The sequence below is a fragment of the Narcine bancroftii genome, chromosome 1 (genome assembly GCF_036971445.1).
Source record: "Narcine bancroftii isolate sNarBan1 chromosome 1, sNarBan1.hap1, whole genome shotgun sequence".
Taxonomy (NCBI): Eukaryota; Metazoa; Chordata; class Chondrichthyes; order Torpediniformes; family Narcinidae; genus Narcine; species Narcine bancroftii.
Window position 1 is genome coordinate 259,284,569 of NC_091469.1, and position 25,416 is coordinate 259,309,984.

Below are 25,416 nucleotides of genomic sequence, written 5' to 3' on the forward strand. Positions count from 1 at the left end.
CCTGTTTCTTGCTGATATCCTGGTTTGACTCTGAAATAACATTTCTGACTTCACATCCCTTCTATTATTGCCATCTCTGCCATCACTTTATCTCCATAGAGTTCTGGAAAGATATGGTGTCCGTGCAGAACATCCAGTTACAGTAATTTTACATTAACTCCATATATTGTTTTCTCCGCACTCTCATCAACTCCCTCATATTCCCCACTCATCTGCACACTCCGAGCCATTTACGGTCGTCGTTCAACCTATCTATACTGATGTCTGTGGGTTGCGGGAGGAAACTGTAGCAGCCGGAGAAAACCCATCAAGTCATCGGGATGACATGCAAACTCCATTAGAGTATTGGTGGATTGGCAGGAAACAGCGAGTAGGAATAAAGGGATCCTATTTTGGGTGGCTCCCAATTAGCCGTGGTTTTCCACGAGGTCGGTGTTGGAGCTGCTTCTTTTTACATTGTGTATAAGTGATTTGGATTATGGAATAGATGCCTTTGAGGCTAAATTTGCAGATGATACCAAATGGTAGGGATGAGGATACAGAAAGGCTACAGGGAGATTTGGATAGATTAGTAATGGCTCTTAACCATTTTTGTTGTTCCATTCACATACCTCTTTAAGTAATCCTTTACTAACCACGGAACACCTACAGCATCCTATGGATTTGGAGAATGGGAGATGAATTTCATTGTTGGAAAGTGTACAGTCATGCACTTTAGTAGAAAAACAAATAAACAGCCTATTATTTAGATGGGGAGAAAATTCAAAGTTCCGAGGTCCAAAGGGACTTGGGAGGTCTCATGCAGGATAGCCTAAATGTTAACCTCAGGTGGTGAAGAGGATTCATTGCCAGAGAAATAGCAGATAAGGGAAGGGATGTAATAAAGCACTGGTGAGACCTCACTTGGAGTACTGTGTTCAGTTTTGGGTGCCTTTATGTGAGAAAAGATGTTGTGGTGTTGGAGAGGGTTCAAAGAAGATTCACTAGAATGATATCAGGAATGGAATGGTTAGCATATGAGGAATGTTTGTCAGCTCTTGGACTGTACAGAATGATGAGGTGGGGCCTCATAGAGACATTTTGAATGTTGAAAGGCCCATAAAGATTAGATGTGGCAAGGATGCTTTCCATGGTAGGGGATTCTCGGACGAGAGGATAAAAGGGTGTCAATTTAAAAACAGCGATGGGGAAAAAAAATCTTCAGTCAGAAGGTCATGAGTCTGTGGAACGTTGCCACAAGCAGCTGTGGAAGTGAGGTCACTGGGTGTTTTTAAGGCTGAGATTGACAGGTATTTGATTAGTTAGGGCATCAAGTGTTGCGAATAGAAAGCCAGGAAGTGGACTGAGTGGGAGGATGGACCAGTTCATGATTAGAATAGCGAGCAGACTCGATGGGCCTACCTCTGCTCTGAAGCACTGATGTCAGGATTGCACTTGGGTCTCGAGTGCTGTGAGGCAGCACATCTACTCAGTGCCCCATTGTGTGGCCATTTATTAACCCTCCCCCCACCCCCCCCCCCCCCACCACTATCTGTAACCATTTCCTTTAAAACCTCCATAAAATTAAAATTTTTGATCAAACTTCAGTCACCTTTTCAAATCCTCTTTCAGGTGTTTTGAATGTACCTTGCATGATCAGGAGCCTGTCTTTTTGTCTTCCATGAACAAAAAAAGTTTTGCAAATATGTTCAGGGGATTGATGTCACCCAAGCGATGATGCATTGACAAATGTTTGTAATTAATATCAAGTCATCTCAACTTGCATCTAAAAATATATTCCTGACCTATTATTTGTTTGCTGGGTAGTGATGGATAACCTCTCGTTTTATTTGACAGCTGGACACATTGAGCAAAAATGGTAGATCTTCCCAAGGTGAGCTTCACAGTTATCCCAGAGGATCCAGACAGATTTTAAACTTGACGCAAGAGAGTTTACCATGGAAACCAGAGGTGAGGATCAGAAATTGAATGTAATGTCTGAAATTGCTGTACGTAGAACAAAACCCAGAATCCCTTGAAGTTGCACTTTAAATGTAATTCCAATTTACCTTCCCCCTCATGTCCTGACCTCTCTAATCTTTCCAGCAACGTCTAGAATATGTAAAGATGTTATCACGAGCCTTTTATTGGTGCTGCTGTATAACTCTCTAAAGCATGAGTCATTACCACTACTCCAGCTTGTTTGGGAACTGGTGCGTGAAGTGTAAAAAAAAGTCAATAACTTGCAGTTTGAGACAAATCTTTTCTCAACTTGTTCATGTTTTATCTAATTACAGACAGAATCAAGCTTTGTTTCATTCTGCAATAGATTACGTTTTCAAATCAAATTACATTTTGTCTTGAAGTATCCTTCCTCAATTTCCCTCTTCGTTCTTTTCATTCGATAAACAGCATTGCTACCATTTGTATTGGCCGCTGTTGCTTTCCATAAGTGCTGGGAGATTCGCAAAATTCCATATGTTCAGTTGAAGCCTTCCTGCATGAGACCAATGTAAACTCCTTGTCCAACGCTGTCTGTAAAAGGGTGGATTTATAGTCACCAAATCACAAATCAGGACCCTGATGCCTCCTAATGTTTGCAGGTGCAGCAGGGTGTCAAGAGGCAAAAGGAATGTTGGCCTTCATAGCTAGAGGGGCTGAATTTAGGAGCAGAGAGGTTATGCTGCACCTGCAAAAGGTACTGGTGAGGCCGGATCTGGAGTACTGCGGATGGTTCTGGCCTCCTTATTTGATGAATGATGTACTGGCTTTGGAGGTGGTTCAGGTTGATTCCCGAGATGAAGGGGTTAGCCTATGTGGAGAGACTGGATTGTCCGGGACTGTTACTCGCTGGAATTTGGAAGAATTTGGAAGAATGGAAGGGGATCTTATAGAAACATACCACATTATAAAAGGTACAGAGAAGATAGAGGTAATTCAGTTTCCTTTTGTGAGGGAGACTAGAATTTGGCGACACAGCCTCAAGATTTAGGATGGGGTTGAGGAGGAACTGAGGGTGTGCAATCTATGGAATTTGCTCCCCATTGAAGTCCATTACCTCAGTAAATATATTTAAGACAAGGTTGGACAGATTTCTGCATAGTAGGGAAATTAAGGGATATGGGGAAAAGGCAGGTAGGTCATATCAGATCAGCCACCATCTCATTGAATGGCAGAGAAGGATTGATGAGCCACATGGTCCAGTCTAGCTCCTATTTCTTATGTTCTTAATGTACATTTTCATTTACTTTTATATCAGTGGTTCTCAACCTTTTGCTTTCCACTCACATTCCACCTTGAGCAATCCCTTTGCCATCAGTGCTCTGTGATTAGTCAGGGATTACTTAAGGTGGGATGTGAATGGGAAGGGAAGGTTGAGAATCACTGCTCTAGACCCAATTGTTACTGAAATATTTTGCTTGAGAAAAACTGTCATTGGCCCTTTTCCCTTGGAGTTATGAAACTGTACACATGACGAGTCAATTAGGTACGATTAAAACAGTGGTTTTCAAACTTTTTCTTCCCACCCATATATCACCTTAAGCAATCCCTGACTAATCACAGAGCACCAATGGCATAGGAATTACTTAAGGTGGGATGTGAGTGGAAAGGTAAAGGTTGATAACCACTGTTTTAAATAAACAAACTTGAAGTAGGTCAGTCTCCGTCTGTATTATTCTTCTAAGTTTCTGAACTTTTACCATTGGATGGGGAGCCACCTGTTTCTGCCTCTTGTTCTTTCCAATCTGTTTGCATGCTGCAAAGTGAGCCTTGGTCCAGATATTGCGGCATAACGTATAAATGCTTCATGTCAGCCTCTGAGATGTATTTGGCTTATCCTGATTTTGCTAAACTGTCTCGATGGGAGGAGGCCAAATCCTGCGCAATACCATACTCTATTGGCCCCAATGATTCATTTAGGTGTGGAAAGTGGATGTTGGTGCTTAACAAAATTGGGAAAGCTGTCCTCCTTAGAATCGACAACTCCACAGGTTTTAACAAAGGCCATTAACAGGAGAAAAGCTATTTGGAACCTCTGGAAGATAGGTTGCACACAAGCCTTCTCCCATGCTGTTCATGTCATTTCGTCCTATCAGTTTCCTTTTATATCATTTCCTCTTACATATTTGGATATTTTAAACAAATGTATTGATGGCAATATAGAGAAGTATGATTTCAAAGGATATGGACCAAATGCAAGCAAATGAGATGAGTCTAGAATGCCAACTTGTTCAGGCAGCTGAGTTGGGCAGAAGGGCCTGTTCCATGCTGTATGTCTCTATGACTGTAAAATGCCTCCATGCTATTCTCTGCAACCAGTTCACATGGTAACATATTCCATAAGTAAAACATGTTCTATAATCCCACTTCATCTGTTAGATGCTCAATTATTTACTAGATTTCTCAGTGACTGTAATGGGACAGATCATGCGCACCTTTAATTCTGTGAAGAACCTACAGCTCTCTCCTGTTCACTTTGCAGTTCATCTCCAGCTTCCATGCATTAGTTCATTGCTGCAATGTAGAAGAATGAGAGGGGATCTTACAGAAAAAGTATAAAAATATGAAAGGCATAGATAAGATAGAGGTAGGTAAGTTGTTTCCTTTGGTGGGGGAGACTAGAACTCGAGGATATAGCCTCCAGATTCAAGGTATTCAGTGCACATTAGACCCTTTCAGGTGGCCTGAATATCCCAGTGTAAAGCCACCTAATCTCTCCCCCCACCCCCCCCCCCCAACCTTGCGGCTAAAGACAATGCAGCAGAAGTGCTTCTGAGGCACTGACGTCAGTCCTCCTTGGCTCCACCGAGGCACCTGAATGTGCAGCTGCTGTAAGCGGCTACCTGGGAGCGGGCTGATGACTCTATTAGCCGGCGATCCAACTCACTGCTACCTGACAGACCCTACCTCACTGGGGAGGGGAGGTTGGCGGGGGCAGTCGGGGAAGGGGCGGCTGGCGGGGGACGTCAGCGGGGTGGCTGGTGAGGGCTGCCACAGCCCGTCTGGCCGCTCCTGCACCGGGACCACTCTCTGTGTCTCATAAAGTGTCATGGCAATGGCAGCTGGTACTGTTGTGGGCAACACAGCGATTCCACCTGCAAGGGGGATTATGGGTTGGGAAGACGGCCATTGCTAAACTGCGTATTTATGACGGGTGGCGCTGTGGTACCAGTCTCCCGTCTCCATCAGATCCGCAGACGCTACCTCCGGATATCAATAGGCCCTTTCAGGTGGACCAGGCAACGCTGCAGCAGCCTTTTAGGGCTGCCACCTGGAAGGTGAGTCCGCAAGTTAAGATCTACTCCTGCCGCCGCTGTCAAAGCAGAGGGTCCACCTGAAAGGGCCTATTGAAATATCCAAGACAGATATAGGCTGAAGACTAGTTGTAGCCGTATCTGATCCAAGATGGATTGGGTATCTTGCAGATGAAATCTGATGTCCATTCACATCTCAGTGCTCAGGGACCATCAGCACTGCTAAACCGTCTGCTTGACCTACCTCAGAGGATAAGTAAGCCTAGTTTCAACCTTGTAAATTGCCTTGCCAGAAGCTAATAGTTTATAGCATGAATCCTATGTTGATCATGTGTGGGCCCAAGCAAGGTGCTGCGCCCAACGGCTGATGTATGGGAATATCTGCTGTAGAGCAGTTGATAAAGGGTGCAGGGGAAGCTCACCTTTCTTCCTGCATGCTCAGACGGATGCCACCAATAATGTCTTTATCACAGCACTCCAACACTCTAAATCTAACCTTCCAGCAGACGCCACCACAGGGCATGGATTTCCTGTTCTCCATTAGCTATCATACCCAGCAATGCCTTGTGCAGATCAGGCAGCAAGCTGCACCTGCTGATACTTGTAGTGAGTTGTGTAGTCATCAGCTGGGTCACCTAGATCTCTTGTTGCCCACTGTCACCGAGACCCATTGTAGTGTGAAAGAACAAATGGTTTTATGAGCTTATAACTACAGGGAGGGTTTCACAGTAGTCTTCAGAAGGGTTCTGGGCTTAGGCAGGAAACCAGAGTTATATGTGAGCAGATGGGGGTGGGGCCAGCCATCAGCACAGCACCCTACCAGTGAATCCCAGTTCACTTCACCCATCCGCAACCTCTTGCACAGCAAGTGAGCAAACCTCCATCAACATCAAATTACAGGATAAAGACCGAGAACAAGAGGGGAATTTGTATGATGGATTTGTCAAAGGTTTTTAAAGTTATAGCATTGAATGAATGTTTAACAGGTTTTGTCCTTGTGGACAATTTTATCGGCAATAGTTCGAGGGTGGCATTACCATGGAAATTCTGGTTTCTCATTATTCACAAAGTCTTCAGTTGAGTCATTGCAAAATTCATTATGCTTTTGCAAGTATTTAGGTAACTGGCATGTATCAATTCCTGGTCAGTGGCATACCCCATTGTACATCATGGGGAAATGGCTTGTTGTCATCTTCTTTGAGATGGTAATTGAGGTGCCTGATTGCAATCTTCCACGTCTATTCACAATGGTGCTTACGAGGAGATAAAGTTGTAGGAGGGCATCGACTGACTAATGGAATAGGATCCTCATTTGAGCTGAAGAAATTAGGGGTCACTCAAGCAGCATGTCCAGAGAGATCCCTCAACTAGGGTGGCCAGATGTCTGGTTTTAGTCCAGACAGTCAGGGTTTTGAGCCCTCTGTCCTTGAGCCAGACATTAATTTGTCCACTGTTTTGGAGTGCAGGCCCTACACCCCCAAATGGAGGCCAAAACAAGGGGCAGAAAGAGCACTTACCTGTTGAATGTGGGTCCACAGGCCGTGCACGGCCATGTTTCTTCTCGCGCGCGAGTGCCGGCTAGCGCATGCACGATGAAGGGCAATTATTATCTCCTTCTCCGTCTTCCCCTGCCTCCTTGTCTGCCTGATGCTGCACACCAGGAAGGTTCAGTTTATTAGATTAGAATGAAAACTGTGCACAAATGGAGGCAGGAAGCGCACAAAAACACAGGCCCATCCAATTAAATTTCTACTCCCTTAAACTTCTAGATTCCATCAGTGTAATCACTGACCTGAAGTTTTGACAGGAGACTTGTGATTCAAATGGGATACTTATGTAAATCGTGAACCATATTGTTTCCATGGCCAGTCCCTGTGGAATGCCAATTCGACCTATCACCAGTCTGAATAATCTTTTAACTAACTCCTGTTTTTTTTCCCTGAATGCTTATCTGTTTTGTTTTCTAGCCAGATGACTCTCATTCTGTTACTTTCCCCTGACTGCACGTGCTTTGACTATTAATTATGTCTATACTGTGCTTATTAAAGAGATCTGGGAGGCATGGATGACTTGTGGAGAGTTGTGAGGAACGGCTCAATACATTTGTTGAGTCAAAATAGAAGGTTAATTGTAAGCTACTGTAGTTAAAGACATGACACCATTAATACTGGGTGGAGGTAAATTCTGAATTTGTAGTTTACTATTTAGATTCTTCCACCATTTCCCAAAAGCTTAAAGAAGTAAACCTGTTTAATAAGGGCATTGAATCATGTAGAAGCTACCCTTCAACTCTGTCAACTTGCATTTTTATAGCCTGTTTAACATACCATTATATCCTGAGGAAGTTTCAGAGAAGATTTAACACAGGAGATATGTAGGGAAAAAAAAACAATAACCATTAATATAGCACAGTTAAAGTAGAAAAAAAAATCCCCAAGCACTTTGTGGGAGTGTTCTCAAACTTAAAAAAAAACAAACGACAAAAAGATTTCTTTTTAATGTGACGGTTGAAAATCTCAGATGCAGATACAAAGGATGAAAGAGAGATTTCAGAAGAGAATTTCATTGCTCTAAACTCTGGCAGCCACTCCATAAATTTGGAGATGCTCAGAGCAGTGAATGGCAGGAGTATTTCAAGGTATCTCAGAATTCCACCCAGCTGGGAGAAAGTGCACACTGGAAAGCCAAGGTTAGATTTTAAAAATCAAGCATTGTCTAAGTGGGTTCCAGTGTAGACCAGGGTTTCAATGAGGGCATTTGGAGGAGGGTTTTGGATGAATTTCAACTTTAGTTTGGGAGGCTAGCAAAAGTTCACTGGAATAGTCATACAGGAAGTTACAACACCTTTGAGTCATGGTCAATACTACAAACTGCAGACTTCATCTTAATGGTTAGTTACAATTGACTGCTTCCATCTTAATGCATTTCTGAAAATGCCTTTTATTTTGTATATTTCTAAATATTAATACTCAGCATCTTGGATAGATGAAAAATCTCTTTCCCAACTACGCTTCCCTTAATTAGTGTGAACTACTGTTTTCAATCACTGGGGGTGGTTTGATGCATAATGACCTTCCAAGCCATTTCAGAAGCAGCTGTGAGTCAACCCCAGCAGTGCCCAGCTGAGTTGGATACAACTGGGGCATAAAACATAAGGGCGTATGCAATAGAGGCAGGAGCATGGCCAGCTAGCCCATCGAGCCTGTTCCGTCATTCAACAAGATCATGGCTGATCTGGCCTTGGACTCAATTCCTCTCGCCTGTCATTTCGCCTTGACCATTAATTCTAACTGGGCCTTAAATATATTTATTGAGGCAGTCTCTACTGCTTCCTTGGGCAAAGCAAACACTAGACATTCAAAGCAGAAATAAAATTCTGAAAGCGAATGGTTGGCAACATCAGTGGGGAGAGACCCAGTGTTTCCAGTAAAGAACCCTTCACCAGAAGTGTGGTTTAAGTAGCAGAGAGGGAACAGTGTGTGATAGAGTGTAGACCAAAGTTTTCATGGTAGCAATTTAAGATTTCAGATTCAGATTTATTGTCCGAGTACGCACATCACATCACATACAACCCTGAGATTCTTTTTTCCTGTGGGTGAGGCAGAATTATCACTTATTGGGTGAGCCAAAAAAATCTGTAGACATGTAAACAAATAAAGAAATGGCAACAAACTTTGCAATACAGGGAGAAAAAAAAACAATAAAGTGCAAAAATAAGACCCTTTAAATGGATTCCTGATTGAGTTTGTTGTTGAGGAGTCTGAGGGTGGAGGGGGAGCAGCTGTTCCTGAACCTGGTGGTGAGAGTCTTGTGGCACCGATACCTCTTTCCTGATGGCAGCAACTAGAACAGAGTGTGTGATGGGTGATTGGATTGTTGATGATGGCTTCTTCCATCCGATGGCAGCATTCTTTGTAGATATTCTTGCTGGTGGGGAGGATTTTGCCTGTGATGTCCTGGGCTGTGTCCACTTCCTTTTGGAGGGCTTTTTGCTCATGGTGCACTGGTGTCCCCATTACCAGATCGTGATGCAGCCAGTCAGCACATTTTCCACCACACATCTGCGGAAGCTTGCCAGGGTTTCTGATGTCATACCAAATCTCAGCTAATTCCTGAGGAAGTAGTAGAAGCACTGACGTGCATTCTTCCCGATGCCATTCGAGTGTTGGGTCCAGGATTCCAGCATCTGTGGATTTGGTGTTACTCATCATGGGTTAATTTGTGACAACTGGCCGATACAATTACATCCAAAGCCTTTGACGAACCTGAACTGAGCACAGATTTAAAAGCAGACTAGAAAGGTTAATTAAATGAGAGTTCCTGTTCAGAGATCAATCAAAAAAATAGAGAATTTGTTGACAAAATGGGAGGCTCCATGAATCAGAGAGTTCTTCAATTGGGAGTGGGATTTCACTGACAACTCCAGACCAAGTAAGAGAGACTCGATGTGGTGTAATTTTTTTTTGGTCATCGAGCCAAAGGAGCCAAATTAATGAATCAAAGAGAAAAATATTTCAGAAAGCTCACGATAATTAAACAGAACCTGAATTGAATGGAAAGGCTCATTAGATTCTTGTAAAAAAAAAAGGAACAAAATCCTGTTGTTAACATCAGAGGGGGCTGGGGCGTGAAACAGAGAGAGTGAGAAGGAAACAGCAGGAAATCACAGAAAGTGAAACCCAAAAAAAAACTCTCAATGGAGAAAATGGAACAGATGGGAATTTTTGGCCCTGAATCTGAAGTAAAAGCAGAAAATGATGGAAACGCTCAGCAGACTGAGAGCATCTGTAGAAAGAGAATCAGCTGAATCTTTAGAGTCTGAGACCATCCACCCAGACCCTGCAAGAAGCAGGCTGCTTATTTGGACTGGAGAGAGAGAAATTGTTCCTGCGTTATTGACTTTGTGGGCTTTGTTGTTGGATTTCTCTTCATATTAACTGGTAACAAAATACAGTGCAATGTAGACCTTCGATCTCCCATCCATTGCAGACATTTATGTGAGGCGATGCCTCAAGGAGTAAACCAACATCATAATGGAGCCCCATTACCCTGGTCACAACCTTTTCTCACTGCTATATGCAGATGCAGAAAGCCTGAAAACCCCCACCTCTACATTCAATAGCAGTTTATTTCCAACAGGTATCAGAGTCTTGAACCTCCCCAATTTACACTAGTCATGGACTACTTCAACAGCATCAAAAGACTGTCTGCACTATTGTTTGCACAGGGATTATTGTGAATATTTATTATCTAATTTACGTATTTATTGTCCTTTTCTTTCTTTTTCAATCTTTTTATTATTATTATAATTTATAAACACATACAGTTCAAAGAGATATAAAAAAATACATAGCAAGTAATGAATTAATACAGAGATATTAAACAATAATATTACAGAATAAAAATATATCATAAAAAAAATTTTTTTGATCAGTTTAGGGTGTGAACTATCTCTAAAAAAAAAGATATAATTAATAACAATATATGAAAAAAGAGAAAAAAAAAACCCAAAAAAGAAGAAAAAACAAATCTGAATTAAAAAAAACTTAAAAAAAAAACTTTAAAAAAAAACCTACAGATATAGCTAAACCACGCCGATCACTCCGATCTCATCTTACAGCCCAATTATCATACATAATCATAGAAAGAAAACAGAGCCAAATCAACTCACCACAAATGAAAATATTGAATAAATGGTCGCCAGGTTAACTCAAACTTAGAAGGGGATTCATAGACAGAGTTTCTAATTTTCTCTAAATTTAAACATAGTATAGTTTGGGTAAACCATTGGAAAACAGTGGGAGGATTTACCTCTTTCCAATTTAATAGTATAGATCTTCTAGCCATTAGTGTAAGAAAAGCAATCATACGATCCGCAGGAAGAGATAAATAAGTCAAATCTATCATAGGTAATCCAAAAATTGCAGTAATGGGATGTGGTTGTAAATCAATATTCAAAACAGTAGATATAATGGAAAAAATTTCCTTCCAATAATTCTGTAAAGAGGGACAGGACCAAAACATATGTGTAAGGGAAGCTATTTCCAATTGACATTTATCACATATAGGATCGATATGAGAATAAAAGCGATGGAGTTTATCTTTAGACATATGAGCTCTATGAACAACTTTAAACTGTATTAGTGAATGTTTTGTACATAGAGAAGAAGAGTTTACCAGTCGCAGAATTTTATTCCAATTTTCATTAGAAATATGAAGGTTGAGTTCTCTTTCCCAATCATTTTTAAACTTTTCAAAAGTCCCAGAATTTATTTTTGTAATTATATTATATAATTTAGATATCACACCTTTTGGAGGGAATTTTGAATATAGTATATCCTCTAAAACAGTCGTAGTCTCCCGATTGGGAAAAGAGGGTAAAGTCGAAACTAAGAAACTCCTAATCTGCAAATATCGAAAGAAATGAGATCGAGGTAAATCATATTTCATGGATAATTGTTCAAATGACATGAAAGAGTTATCCAAGAATAAATCCGAAAAGCATGTTATACCTTTAACTTTCCAGAGTAAATAAGCTTGATCATCCTTTTAAAATTTTTATTAATTAAAAAAACATATGCAAAAATATCATGGAATACATAATATTAATTACAAATGACAAATTTGATAACTCATCAAGCTAATAAAAACATATAACCATAATTCAAAGTTATAACAAAAAGAGAAAAAAAAAGATTTTCCACATACAAAGTGATTCTAAGCCCTATTCCCTAACCCAAGGTGTATGACTAAAGAAGTTATGTACTTCATTCATAGAATAAAATGGCAAATATAAAATTTTTGAATAATAATAATGTCTAGAGATTACAAAAGTAATTCAAGAATGCGCCCCACAGCATTTGAAACTTTGTATTTGATTTATATTTTTTCTAAATTTAAGTAGGACATAATGTCCCTGAGCCATGGAGCATGAGTAGGTGGGGTGGCATCCTTCCATCTAAACAGGATAGCTCGTGCCAGGAGAGATGCAAAAGACAAAGTCCGACATTTAATTTGAGCTAAAGGAATTCTCCACTTGTACCAAAAAGAGAGACCAGAGGATTAGGCTCTAAATTTACCTTTGCAATTAAAGATAGAGTTTGAAATACCTCCCTCCTGTATTTTTCAAGGCATGGACATGTCCAAAACATGTGAATTAAAAAAGCTTCTTCTCTCTTACATTTATCATAGAAAGGATTTGCATCTGAATAGATACGAGATAGTTTAACTTTAGTCATATTAGTCATTTTTTTTTTAGTCATATAACTAAATTGTTTATTAATATAGTTTTTCTTTACAAATACCTGTTCCACTGCAGCAAGTAATAATTTTGGTACATATGTATATTGTACAATGTATACGACAATAAACTTATTATCATTAGTTAGTATGGTTACTAAATCTGTTGATCACATCAATACTGGCAGTTTAGTGGACAATGCAGAAGGTTATATAAGATTATAACAGGATCTAGTTGCATTGAGAATACATACCAAGGAATGGCAGATGGAATTTAACTTGGACATGTGTGAGTTGCAGCACTTTGGTAGATAAAACTGGGATACTCTGTTCACGAGGAGTATTGTAAAACAAAGAGACTTGGGGGAACAAGTACAGAGTTCCCTGAAAGTGGTAGTGCAGATAGACATGGTGATGAAGAAGGTGATTGGTATGCTTTACCTTCATTTGTCAGGACACTAAAGGCAGGAGCAGGGATTCCATGTTATAACTGCACTTTTGGTAGGACTGCCTTTTGGAATATTGTGTGCCATTTTGGTCACCCAGCTATAAGAAGGATATCATTAACCGGGAAGGAAGCAGAAAAGAACATGAGAATATTGCTAGGACTGTTTGGCTTGTATTATAATGAGAGGTTAGATATGCTTTGCCTTTTCTCACTAGATGTCAGAGGCTAAGCGGTAACCTAATGGAAGTTTATAAAATCATGAAGGGCATAAATAAAATTACTCGTAGTAGTCATCGCCCTTTGCCCAGAGCAGTCGAATCTAAAAGTAGATGCAAGAAATCTAAGGTGAGAAAGAGAGAGAGAAAAGATTTAATCCGTCCCAAGAGGCACCTTTCTCCTCACAGAGGGCATTGGCTAAATGGAGAAGGTGATAGAAGCATGGATAATTATAACATTTAAAAGAGATTTGGACAGGTACTTGTGTAGTGAAGGTTTAAAGGAATATGGGCTGAATGCAGGCAAATGGAACTACCTTAGTCGACATGGACAAGTTGTGTGGAAGGTGCTGTTATCACAGCAAATTAATCATTCGTATCAAATCACCAATTTGACCACAAACTCCAACAAATTGTGGTCTAACAAAAAGAACATCACTTTTGTTTTAAGTAATGTCAGCTTGTGGGGTAACTATTGACCAGGACGATGGGGAGACCACTGCTCCTCTTTGAGTAGCATTGTGTGGTCTTCTCTATCTACCCGGACGGGTTGAAAAATCCTCTGTTTAATGCTTCTCCCTATAAATGGCATCTCCAACAATGCAGCGTTCCCTTGGTTATGTGCTCCAAGTGCAGGCATGGGAGTAGAATGCTTGTAAATACGTCTAGGATGACAATTAGCATTTTCATTGTTTGAACCTTTAAAACCTGCTGACAAACAGTATTCATAAGAGAGGACAGTGAGGTGTTAATTTACCATGCTACAGGGTTGGAAACTTAATTCTACAATCAAAAGTGAAAGCTATGGGGTGAAAATATTGCTGGCTGCTTTGCGATTGCCATTGCTCAGTGGCATTACGATAGCTTTGGGAAGCAGGCTGGCATCCCGATGTGAGGAATAATATGATCAGTTTTGTCCATGAACTATAGTGGAAACAGGGTAATAGTGATTCCACAGTCTGATTTCCAGATTGCTTTTCTATTTCAATTGATGCTCGTGGAATCAAATATTGCGAGTGGCGTAAAATGGGCTAAAGCTGATCACCTTTATCATACAAAATCCACCCCAGCGCAGGTTATGTTGGGAAAGAAGATATTTTTACCCATGTCTCCTCAGAAGGATTTGGGATTCTTCTGTGAATAAGACAAATTGCTGAGGAACTCATTACCAACTGGTTGAGCTAAATGAGCAATATGGTTGTGTCAGCGAGTTAGACACTACTTATGAAATTCATTCCAATGAAGGAGCTGACTTTGTGGTGCCGTGCACTTGCAAGAGCCAACCAGGGACACAGTTCTAGCCCTTGCTCAGTCAATTCATCTCAGTGCAAGTGATTATTTAACCCTTTCTTTTTGCATAGAAGGGTGGTAAAAATGTAATTAACTGCCCCCTTTACAGATAATAAAAGAAATGCATTAGAAACTGCAAGGTCCAACTGCTTCAAGAATTCAAGAGGATCCAGGTTTACTGAAATATTTCTTATTTGATGTGGCAGTAGCATGGCACTTACATCCAGATTTTGTAAAGAACACTCTGCATCTAGCTTTATTGGTGTTACAAATTAGCTGCAAGAGTGCTCTAAGCATAATGCAAATAATTTCCACTGCAAATCGAGTATATTGATCATTGTGCCTGTTTAACATTTTTTTCAATTCAGGGATTGCAACGATATTAAATTTACCATTCTATAATATCCAATGCATTGAAATATGATTTTGCAAAAATCTGAGTAAACACAAGTGAAATCAAAGTTGAAAGTAAATTAAAACTCACTGAATGAATGAACGTCCAAATGCAAAGGATCCACAGGATGTCTAATCAATAAATGCAATGAGCTTTCTTGCTCATTTATTTGCATGTCTAGAAAACAGATAGTAAACTCTCCGGTCCACCTTGTGCATGCAGTAATTACAGCCGAAGCGAAACTTTCAGAGCATACCATTGATAAGTTAGCTTGGTGGAAAACCTGGGTGCTTTGTGCAAAACACCGATCGGATGATTTGGAAACACTGGTGATTAGCTGGATGCTTAGCTAACGAAGTCGTGTTTATCACGCTTGGGCCCATGTTCCTGCTCTCCCTCTAAACTTTCCGATGTCACAGTCCTGGTGCTCCCTTCTCACTCACTGGGGTCCCACTTCTTTCACACTGGAAGGGACTCCTCCTACTCACCTTCACTTCCCATTCACACGGGCCCTGTCTCCAGGGTCCTAATACTTATGCATATTTTTCTTTACTGAAACTCTAGTTCCTACATTCCCTTTCAAAGCATTTGGTTCAGTGGTAAATTTATTACTCAACTGTGTAATATCTTTTAAAAAGTTCATTAATCGTATGTTAGGATATTGTGGTGGAACATGGTATTGCTGGCACAATCCCCACTGAGCTGGGTAGCCTGGCCCACTTGCTGAACTGGTAAACCCTACCTTTAAGACCCCTAATTAAAGGCTGAAAGCCCTGATCTCCTCCCTCATACCTGCCCTTGGAGTTGAGCCAGCAGCATGCTGAGGCATGCTTGGATCTTTAGATCAATAAAGCCTTTGGCCCTTACTTTGTGTCTGTGAGTGGTCATTGATCGTGCTGCAATTTATTGATCTAAAGTTTTAAGCACCATGGACAAGGTGATTCGGTTGGAGAAGCTGGAGAGGCCTCTGTGAAACTCGACATGTGACTACACTGCTTGAAGGCCTACGTGAGGCACCACAAAATCACAGCAGACAGCGATGAGTTATGACCTACTATTTGCAGTGGTAGGCCATCGTACATACCAACTGATCCGTGATTGCACGGGGTATGAAGAGGTGATGGCCCTGCTCCGGCAGCAGTATGGGGCGCCAAGGAATGCCATGTATGCAGGCTTCCAGCTTGGCTCCTGATGCCAAGGCCTGGGTCAGTCAGTCGACGAGTTCATGCGGAAGCTGGGATGAGACTTCGTATGCTGAGACATGATGGTAGCAGAATATCAGGAGGAGCTCATCCACGACGGGTTGGTCACTGGGTTCCACTCCCAACACATCTGCGAACAACTCCTGGAGAAGGGCAATGGGTCTCTACAAGAGGTCGTGCAGATGGCCCAGGCCATGGAGATGGCCCAAAAGAATGCGGAGACCTACACCATGGGCCACGCTGCCCCCAGGTACACAGAACAGGTGGCACCATCTTGGGATTCGATGCCCCTGCCCCGACAGCTGCCACAACTGCTGAGCACATGAGGTACAACTACTGTGGGCAGAGCAAGCACCCTTGAAAGTAGTCTCCTGCATGTAGCACAACCTGCTCAAACTGCCAGTGGAAAAGGCACTATGCAAGGGTATGCCGATCGAAGCCTCCTGCTAGTAGCACTGCGTGTGGGCCCATGACCCGTGTCACCATCTTGGATCGAGCAGCTCCAGTCATCACTTACAGTTGTGGAGAACCGAACCTCCAGGCTCATGTCATGACAAGGAGGGATGTTACTGCTGGCTTCACCTTTGGGCCCCACCGTATGCAATCCATGGGGGCGGCCACCTTCACGATCTTATGGGCGGTCATCTTTGCGGCTGCTGACTCAATGACACGACAGCAATGGGACAGTGAACCAACGTTAGCCTCGATCATCTTGGACCAAGTCAACCACACCAGCTGAGACGTTCCAGGATGGATTTAAAGGTAAATGGTCACACTGTGGGTTTCCTGTTTGACACGGGGAACACCAAGAGTTTCATACACCTGGGCACCACCAAACGCTACTCCCTGACTGTGTCCCCTGTGAAGTGCCAGGTAGCACTAGACTCCAAGTCCCTCTCAACAGAAATCCGCCAGAAGTGCTCTGTGAACCTAACCGTGGGGGGAGCGAAATACAAAAATTTCAGACTGCTGGTGATGCCCCATCTCTGCACCCCCTTCATTTTCGGATTGGATTTCCAGTGCCAGCTAAAAGGGGTATTGATGCAGTTTGACAGCCCACATCCCCTGCTCACAGTCAGGAACAACCTGTTCTGGGAGGTCCCACCCCTCCCCCCCTTTTGGAGAGGCCCAATCACGCATCTGGAGGCGGGCAGCGCTACCAACCTGTGGCTTGGCCACCCTACGGGTCCCTCCACCCCCAGCTGATCCAAAACCTCACCCCATACTGTAGGCTGGTGGCCACTAAGTGTAGATGATACAGCGGGAGGACAGGGGATTCGTTAAGTCCGAGGTAGAATGGTTGCTGAGGGAGGGCATAATAGATCCCAGTAATAGTCCATGGAGGGGACAGGGGCTGGTGGTAAAGGTGACAGAGAAGAACCAGATGGCGATTGACTATAGTCAAACCATCAACCAGTTCACCCTATTGGATGCCTACCCCTGGCCCGAATTGATGACATGGTGAATGAGATTGCAAAATACAGGGTTTTCTCGACCATAGATCTCAAGTCAACGTACCGTCAGATTCCTATCTGCCCAAAGGACTGGCCCTACACAGTATTTGAGACTAATGGTCGACTGTATCAATTTTTATGGGTCCCTTTCGGCCTCACAAATGGGGTGTCGGGGTTCCAAAGGGAAATGGACCACATGGTGGATGACAATGGGTTAAAAGCCACATCCATACTTGAATAATGTCACCACACGCGGCCATGACCAGAAAGAGCATAACGACAACCTGCAGAGGTTCCTGGCCACTGCAAAAGCCCTCAACCTAACATACACCAGAAGAAGTGCGTGTTCAGCACGGAGTGGCTGGCGATCCTGGGGTACGTGGTGCATCATGGTGTGATTGCCCCCAACCTTGAGCACATGCGCCCCTCCTGGAATTACCTGTACTACAGAACCTCAAGGCTTTAAAAAAGTGCCTGGGGGTCTTTTTGTATTATCCACAAGGGATCTTCAACTATTCTGGCAAGGCCCAACCCCTGGTGAAAACCACGGCATTTCTCCTATCGGCGGAGGCCTGTTAAGGCTTTTGATGGTCAAAGCAGGAATACACGCCATTGACAAGTCAGTCTTGCTTCCAACTTCGCCCTGGCCACCACGCTGAACCAGGCAGGCAGGCAGGCCAGTGGCATTTTTTTTTCAGCACCCTGCAGGGCCCCCAAATGCAGGCACACCACTGTGGAGACGGAGACATAGGTTATATATTACTGGAGGCACTACTTGGCCAGCAAGCCATTCACCCTGTCGACGGACCAGTGAGCTGTGGCTTTTATGTTTAATAACAAACAGTGGGGCAAAATTAAGAATGACAAGATTATACAGTGGAGAATTGAGCTGTCCACCTAAATTTACGAGATCATGTACCGTCTGGGTAAGCTCAACGAGCTGCCCAATGCACTGTCCAGTGGAAACTGTGCCAGGGTGCAAGTAGATCACCTACACACACAAAATTCTACCACTTCGTGAGGGCATGTAACCTTCCCTACTCAGTGGAGGAAATCAAAGAGTTGACACACAATTGCCCGGTCTGTACAGAGTGCAAGCCACAGTTTTACAGGCCAGAGAGAGACCACCTCATCAAGGCCACTTACCCTTTGAACATCTCAGCATAGACTTCAAGTGGCCCCTCCCGTCCACAAACTAGAACAGCTATTTCCTGAACATTGTGGACGAATACTCGCGCTTCCCATTTGCCATTCCCTGCCCAGCCAAAGCACTCCGCACCATATTCATTCTGTTCAGGTACCCCGTGTACATGCATAGCAACCGGGGTTCAGTGTTTATGAGTGAGGAGCTCCGACGTTACTTCCGCTCCAGGAGCATAGCGACAGGTAGAAACACCAGCTACAACCCCTGCGGGAATGGCCAGGTAGAGAGGGAAAATGGCACCATTTGGAGGGAAAAGGGGATGACTGTGTCCCGGGGCAAGAGGTACTCCCGGAAGTGCTGCATGCCACCAGGTTCCTACTCTGTACAGCTACGAATGCAACACCCCATGAAAGATTGTTCTCCTTCCCTAGGAGGTCGGCGTCAGGAACCACGCTGCCAGTCTGGCTGTCGGCTCCTGGGCCGGTGCTCCTCTGGAATCACGTTAGGACCCACACGGTGGACACACAGGTGGAGGAAGTGCACATCCTGCATGCAAACCCCCCAGTATGTGCTGGTAAGGTACCCAGATGGATGGGACGACACAGTGTCATCTGTGACCTGGCATGAGTGGGAATCCAAGCGCGGGAGGTGCACCCTATACCCTTGGGCAGCGACCATCCGGCCCCAGGGACCACCCGAGTTGTGAGAGATTCCACCCCTAACACAGCCCCCTGAATGTTTCCCCCCACTGGTCCTAATGACCATCGGAGAGACTAAACCTATGAACATTGCTGTGCAACTCATGGATGATAAAGACAGTGCCCCGCATCACCCTGCCGGACTCTATCTAAAAAGGAGGGGTGAATGTGATAGAATATGGTATTTGAACATGTTCCCCACTGAGCTGGGCAGGCTGGCCCGCCTACCTCCCCCTAAGACCCCTAATAAAGGCCGAGAACCCTCGTCTCCTTCTTCATACTTGCCCTTGGACTTGAACCAGCAGCATGCTGAGGCATGCTTGGATCTTTAGATCAATAAAGCCGTTGGCCCTTGCTTCGTATCTGTGAGTGGTCATTGATTGCGCTGCAAATATGAATAGAATTAATGTGTTCTGGAAAGTCTGCTGGTGCAGCACCACCAAAATCTCAAGCATGCCAAATTATCAGTGTTTCTGTAGGTTTTTCGTTTACCCTTCCTCTGTACCTGAGCCGGACAGGATGGCCTCGATGTGGACCAATCAGTCTGTAACATGAGATTGACCATAGGAGCAGAAATAGGTTATTCAGCTCATCGAGTCTGCCCTGCCTTTGAATCATGAGCTGATCCATTTTTCTGTTCAGCCCCACTGCCCGGCCTTCTCCTCATAACCTTTGATGCACTGGCTCATCAATAACCTATCAATCTCTCCCACTGACTTGGCCCACAGCCACCTGTAGCAACAAATTCTGCAGATTCATCACCCTCCGGCTCACGAGATTCCTCCACATCTCCATTCTAAGTGACTTCCCTCGGCCTGTTTTGTAGGGCTGTTTCATCGGATTGTCTCCTCCATTCTTCCACTGCCAAGCCAGTTATGTTGGAGGCAAGTTGACATCCAGCACTCCCCAGGGAGTAACCATCAAGGATATTTTCCACTTAAATGTTACTCAGTGGAAAGCATGACAAATCACAGGTGATTTCGGCGGCATTGTGATGTTTTCCTGTCCATAAAATAAATTTCATTTCTTTCCCACTACTTCAAACGAATCAAGCATTTCTTTTGAGCTGACTGACCTTTGATGCATTTCCAACAATTTATTGCTCTGACTGCCTCAAACAGGCTGCACATGAGATGATTTTTTTTTGGCAGAAGTGACTCCGCAGCATCCCTTTGACAAATGATTGGGATAGGGCCTGGGATGGCTTTTCCATGTGTTAATCCTCATGTAGAGATGTCAAATCCATGTCCTGTGATTTGATGGGCTCGAGTTCAATGCCATGAGCCTGTTTTCCCATATCTTGGTGATGCTTAATCTTGCCTTTCAAGAAATTATTACAAAAGGACATCTTAAGCCTGTTTTACTCCAACCATACTATGGTCTTTATTAATTGTATCAAACAGGGTTAATGTAAACTCATGTTGTGTCCTGGTCTTATAAGTAGCAGATGGTTTTTAGTCTTTTTTCATTTCTGCATAATTGATCAGCTCAAATTGAATTGTTTATTGAGAAACAATGAAAAGCTTTCCTTTGCATGCTATCCAGGCTAGTCAACGTGTACAGCAGGTAGTGCTATAATAAAATGCAGAATGTAGTCTTACAGTAAGTCAAAGAGAGCAGGTATCGTGTTGCAAGGCAAACTGCAGGGTATAGAGTTAATAATGTGAAAGGACTAATCTGCATTTTAACATTGGGTACTGAAGTGAATTTGAATTTCAAATCTCAGTGCTCTGGTCAAACTGGAGAAATGACTGATTGTCTTTCTAGGTCAAAGTGGCATTCTGCCCTTCCAGTTGATCCCATTGTTGGACATAATTTTAATGCTTTTGCAGTCGCATTGGAATGAAAGATATTGAGGCCACATCCCTGTCTGCATCCATTTCTCAGTGACCGGACCTAGAACAAGTAAGCTGATACATCTGTCAAGAAAGCACACCATTTCACATGCCCTCCTTGTCCCTCCACAACTACAGCTGCTTCTTAGAAAGTGTGCTTGCTGGATGCATCTCTAGGAAGGATGGGAGCTGCTCTGTTCATGATGGGAAGGTAGTGAATGCAGCTCAGAACCACACAAGAACTCCCTGGATCCAATCTACATCTCCAGCTGCTGCGGAAAGGTGGCAAATGTATAGAAGGATCCATCATCTCTCTCCCTCCACTGGGGAGAAGGTTTAAGAGTGTGAAATCGCTCACCAAAAGGCTTAAGGAAGTGTCTTCCCCACAGCCATCAAGCTGCTGAACAAACCTCTCAACTGTCCACATGCCGCCCTTGCTTGGTACAAATTGATCTGGTTCCACCCCCCCCCCCCCCCCCCCCACATTGTAAATCTCTACGCTGAAATTTTGCTCTTGTTCTTCAACTTTATCCGGCAGAATGTGTGCTCGAGTTAACTTGTTAGGATTCTCACAGGAATAATCATCTCACTGTCTGGAAATGAACTTAAAAGAGCAAATGCTCTTTCTGTTACACTGAGCTTTTCCGAGAAGCAGGGGGTAAGGGTCCACCTTGCTGTACTTTACATTGTGGTGGCCAAGCACTGCATTTTGAAACGTTACCTATTTGTCCTTATCAATGCTCATTCGGTGTAGAGGTGATGTTAAAATAAGCACAGCAGTCTGAGAATTTTCTGAAGGGGCTATTTTCTAAATCCTATCAGAGTCCCAAGATGGATTTTTTTTAAAGTTTTTTTATTTTTCACACTATGAACCATATTAACCAAAATACACACAAACATTTCCCTCTTGAATATACAGTCATTTTCTCCCCTTTTTCCCCCTCCCTTCCCTCCCTCCTTCCCACCCCCCTCCCTTCCCTTTAAACATTCAACATATACAATACAATAAACCCATTAAACAATGTCATCACACAATGAAAATAAACAAGAAAATTGTGTCATCTACTTTTACTCACTGGGTCAGTTCATTTCATCTTCTCATTCTATGATTTTCTCATTTTAGGTGGTGGAGGTCCGCGGTAGGCCCTCTCTGTTGTGTTCCATGTACGGTTCCCAAATTTGTTTGAATAATGTGACTTTATTTTTAAAATTATATGTTATTTTTTCCAATGGAATATATTTATTCATTTCTATGTACCATTGCTGTACTCTCAGGCACTCTTCTGATTTCCAGGTTGACATTATACATTTTTTTGCTACAGCTAAGGCTTTTATAATAAATCTTTTTTGTGCTTCAAGAGATGGATTTTTTTAAAAAAGCATGCTTTTCGTACAGCACGGTAACGGGCCCTCCCGGTCCATGACCACATGTTGCCCAAATATCCCAATTAACGTACATTTTGAAGGGTAGGAGGAAGCCAGAGCACCCAGAGGAAACTCATGCAGACCTGGGAGAACGTACAAACTCCTTACGGACAGCACCGGTTGCTGTCCCTGTAATATCATTGCAGTAACTGCCACGCTAACCCTGCCGACGCTTGGTTTGCTTGTTCTTTCGACAGTTGGAATGTAGTGGATCTGAGGATAAGGTGCTATCACAAAATTCTGTATTTATAACATACTGTCGTTCCACATGATTGCAGTAATCATGCACTGCTGTGTTACTGCTCAATCCCCTGTGTGACTCTTCTTGCCATTGCTGTGAAAATGGATATAGTCCTTGTGTTTTGGGTCCTTAAACCATTCTGGTACTGTGCTAAAATAAGATTCTGTCCATGTTTTATATGTGCTAGTTTTCGGAGATACTGTGATGATCATTTCCTTTCTTTCCATGTTCCAGTACAAAGGCAAAGTAAATCTTCACGTTTTTGAGGACTGGTGTGGCTCTTCAATTTATCAGCTTCGAAAGAACATTCATTTTCCACTATATCCTCATGTAAGTAGGTTGCAGTTGTAGACCTTTGCCTTGGGGTATCCCTTCTCTGGTGTTTATACAAGAGGTTAGAAGTTTAAGAGCATAAACAAATACCCAACTCGCAGATAATGGAATCCTGAAATAAAAACGGAAATTGCTGTAAAAACTCAGCAGGTCAAGCAGCTTCGGTCAAAAGGAAAAGTGTTCATGTTTCAGATAGAAGACCCTACCTTCAAGCTGAGGAAATGGGAAACAGGAAGGTGGTAGAGGAGGCAGCGAAGGTGGTAGAGAAGGCAGCGAAGGTGGTAGAGAAGGCAGCGAAGGTGGTAGAGAAGGCAGCGAAGGTGGTAGAGAAGGCAGCGAAGGTGGTAGAGAAGGCAGCGAAGGTGGTAGAGAAGGCAGCGAAGGGCAATGGGTGGAACTCCAATGTAGCATTAAGTAAGTTCTTTTGTCTGTGGAAGGTACCTGCTGATGTTGATTGGTAAGTTTTCACATGGCACAAAACTTGGTCAACTTTTGCATAAATTGGGAAGGACACAGGATGTTGATAAATTGGATATTAGGATGGAGAAATGGCAGCTGGTGTTTAATGCAGACAAATGTGAAGAGATTAATTTTGGGAGGTCAAATGTAATTTTGTGCCGAGGGATCTTGGGGTGCAAGGCCATAGCTCCCTGAAAGGTGGTTAAAAGAGGTGTATAACAAGCATCAGTTGAGGTCTTGAGTGTAAACGTGGGAAAGTCATGTTGCAATTGTGTGAAAGTTTGGTTAGGTCATATTTAGAGTATTGAGGGCTGTTCTGGTGGCTCTGGAGAGGATGTCGAAGAGGTTCACCAGGATGTTGCCCTGATTGGAGTTCATTAACTGATACTAGCCAAACTGGTGTTGTTTTCTCCAAAGGATTGGTGACTGTGGGGCAACCTGACATAACTATATAAAATTAGGAGATGGATAAATGAGGTAGAGAGCCATAGTCTTTTTTCCAGAGTGGAATTATCCGGTACCGAGGCAGAGATTGGAGATGAGAGGAGAAAGTTTTTAAGGATATTTTAAAGGCATGCTTGTCAGAGGAAGGGATGAAAGCATTTAAGAAGTGTCTGGATAGAGCCATGAACTGGCAGGGAATGGAGGGAGAAGGACTACATGCAGGCAATTGAGATCCATTTAAATTAGCATCGTGGTCAGTGCAGACACAATGATTCCTGTACTGTTCCGTTCTATTTTCCTATATCAGGATTAATCTTCTCTTGAATTTTGTTACTCTTGATTAATTAGAAGTTAAAAGGTATGTTTTTGTTTCAGACACGTACCACAGTGAATAAAATTGCTGTTTCTCCAAAGTGGAAGAATTATGGGCTCCGTATATTTGGCTACATACACCCCTACAAAGATGGTAAGGACAAATTAAGAAACTCAACTCTATTTAGCACATGTTATATTCCTCCAGTCATCAATGTTTGTAGTCATTTAAGATAAACCATTAGTGATCTGATGAAAATTTTGAAAATAAACCACTAGTATCTAATTTGTGTGCATCATGTGGGCTTGACTAACAATTTACAAGCTTGTCACCCACTTGATCTAAAGTCAGGTGCAGACACGTGGTAGTTGGTTTTACGAGGATTATTAGAAATCCTCTATCTGCCCCCATTTCCTTTGTCCAACACTGGCAACATTCAGAATGCAAAGCACTGTAATTTCTGTCCTAACCCTCCATCTTCTTGCGTGGACTCTTTGATCTGGTCTCAATCTCCACAATTGGCACGGGGAGAATTTTTGTCTGAAGCACCTTCAATGTTAAAGGATGCCAGTAAAATGTAAACACTTGCTGAGAGCTGAAGTACGGTCTGATTAAAAAAATAAATCCTGGTAAACTCACGCTCTTTCACCTTCCACTATAACCCATCCTGCCTTCTACTTTGCCCCTTCCCCAGCCTTGTTCTTTCCTCTCTCCAGTTCTTGTGCATTTCAAAACATATTGAAATCCCTAACTGCTCCCTGCCTCGAAATTCCACACCTGCACAGCAAAGGGTAGAGATGAGCGGCACGTCATGCTACCTGCTCTCTTTCTGGACATACCACGAAAGCCAGTACAAGAGCAATGACAGGGTCCAGAGCTACTTTGAATCTAGTCTTCTTTATCCCATGACGGCTTGTGTGGGGGCAGTGACCTCCTCAGCTTGACCTTGTCGGAAAAAGTTGCACAGGTAATTTTCCAGTGTTTTTCATTATTTTTCTTCAGTAACTAATTTTAATGATGGAAATCAACCTTAATTAATTTGTAAAGA

General features: G+C 42.9%; 1 protein-coding gene across 10 annotated transcripts in view; it reads left to right on the forward strand.

Annotated features, from left to right (window-relative positions):
* The window catches only part of LOC138742262 (N-acetyl-beta-glucosaminyl-glycoprotein 4-beta-N-acetylgalactosaminyltransferase 1-like), a 710,446-nt gene that overhangs the window by 364,386 nt on the left and 320,644 nt on the right, over positions 1 to 25,416 (forward strand). For all 10 annotated transcript variants that reach the window (XR_011344024.1, XM_069896414.1, XM_069896402.1 and 7 more), the window contains 3 exons: positions 1,837 to 1,950; positions 23,054 to 23,149; positions 24,431 to 24,521. Coding sequence is in view for 9 of the 10 variants with exons in the window: in XM_069896414.1 (XP_069752515.1) it covers positions 1,837 to 1,950; positions 23,054 to 23,149; positions 24,431 to 24,521 (301 nt within the window). In the remaining variant the exon portion in view is untranslated. The remainder of the gene's footprint in view (positions 1 to 1,836; positions 1,951 to 23,053; positions 23,150 to 24,430; positions 24,522 to 25,416) is intronic.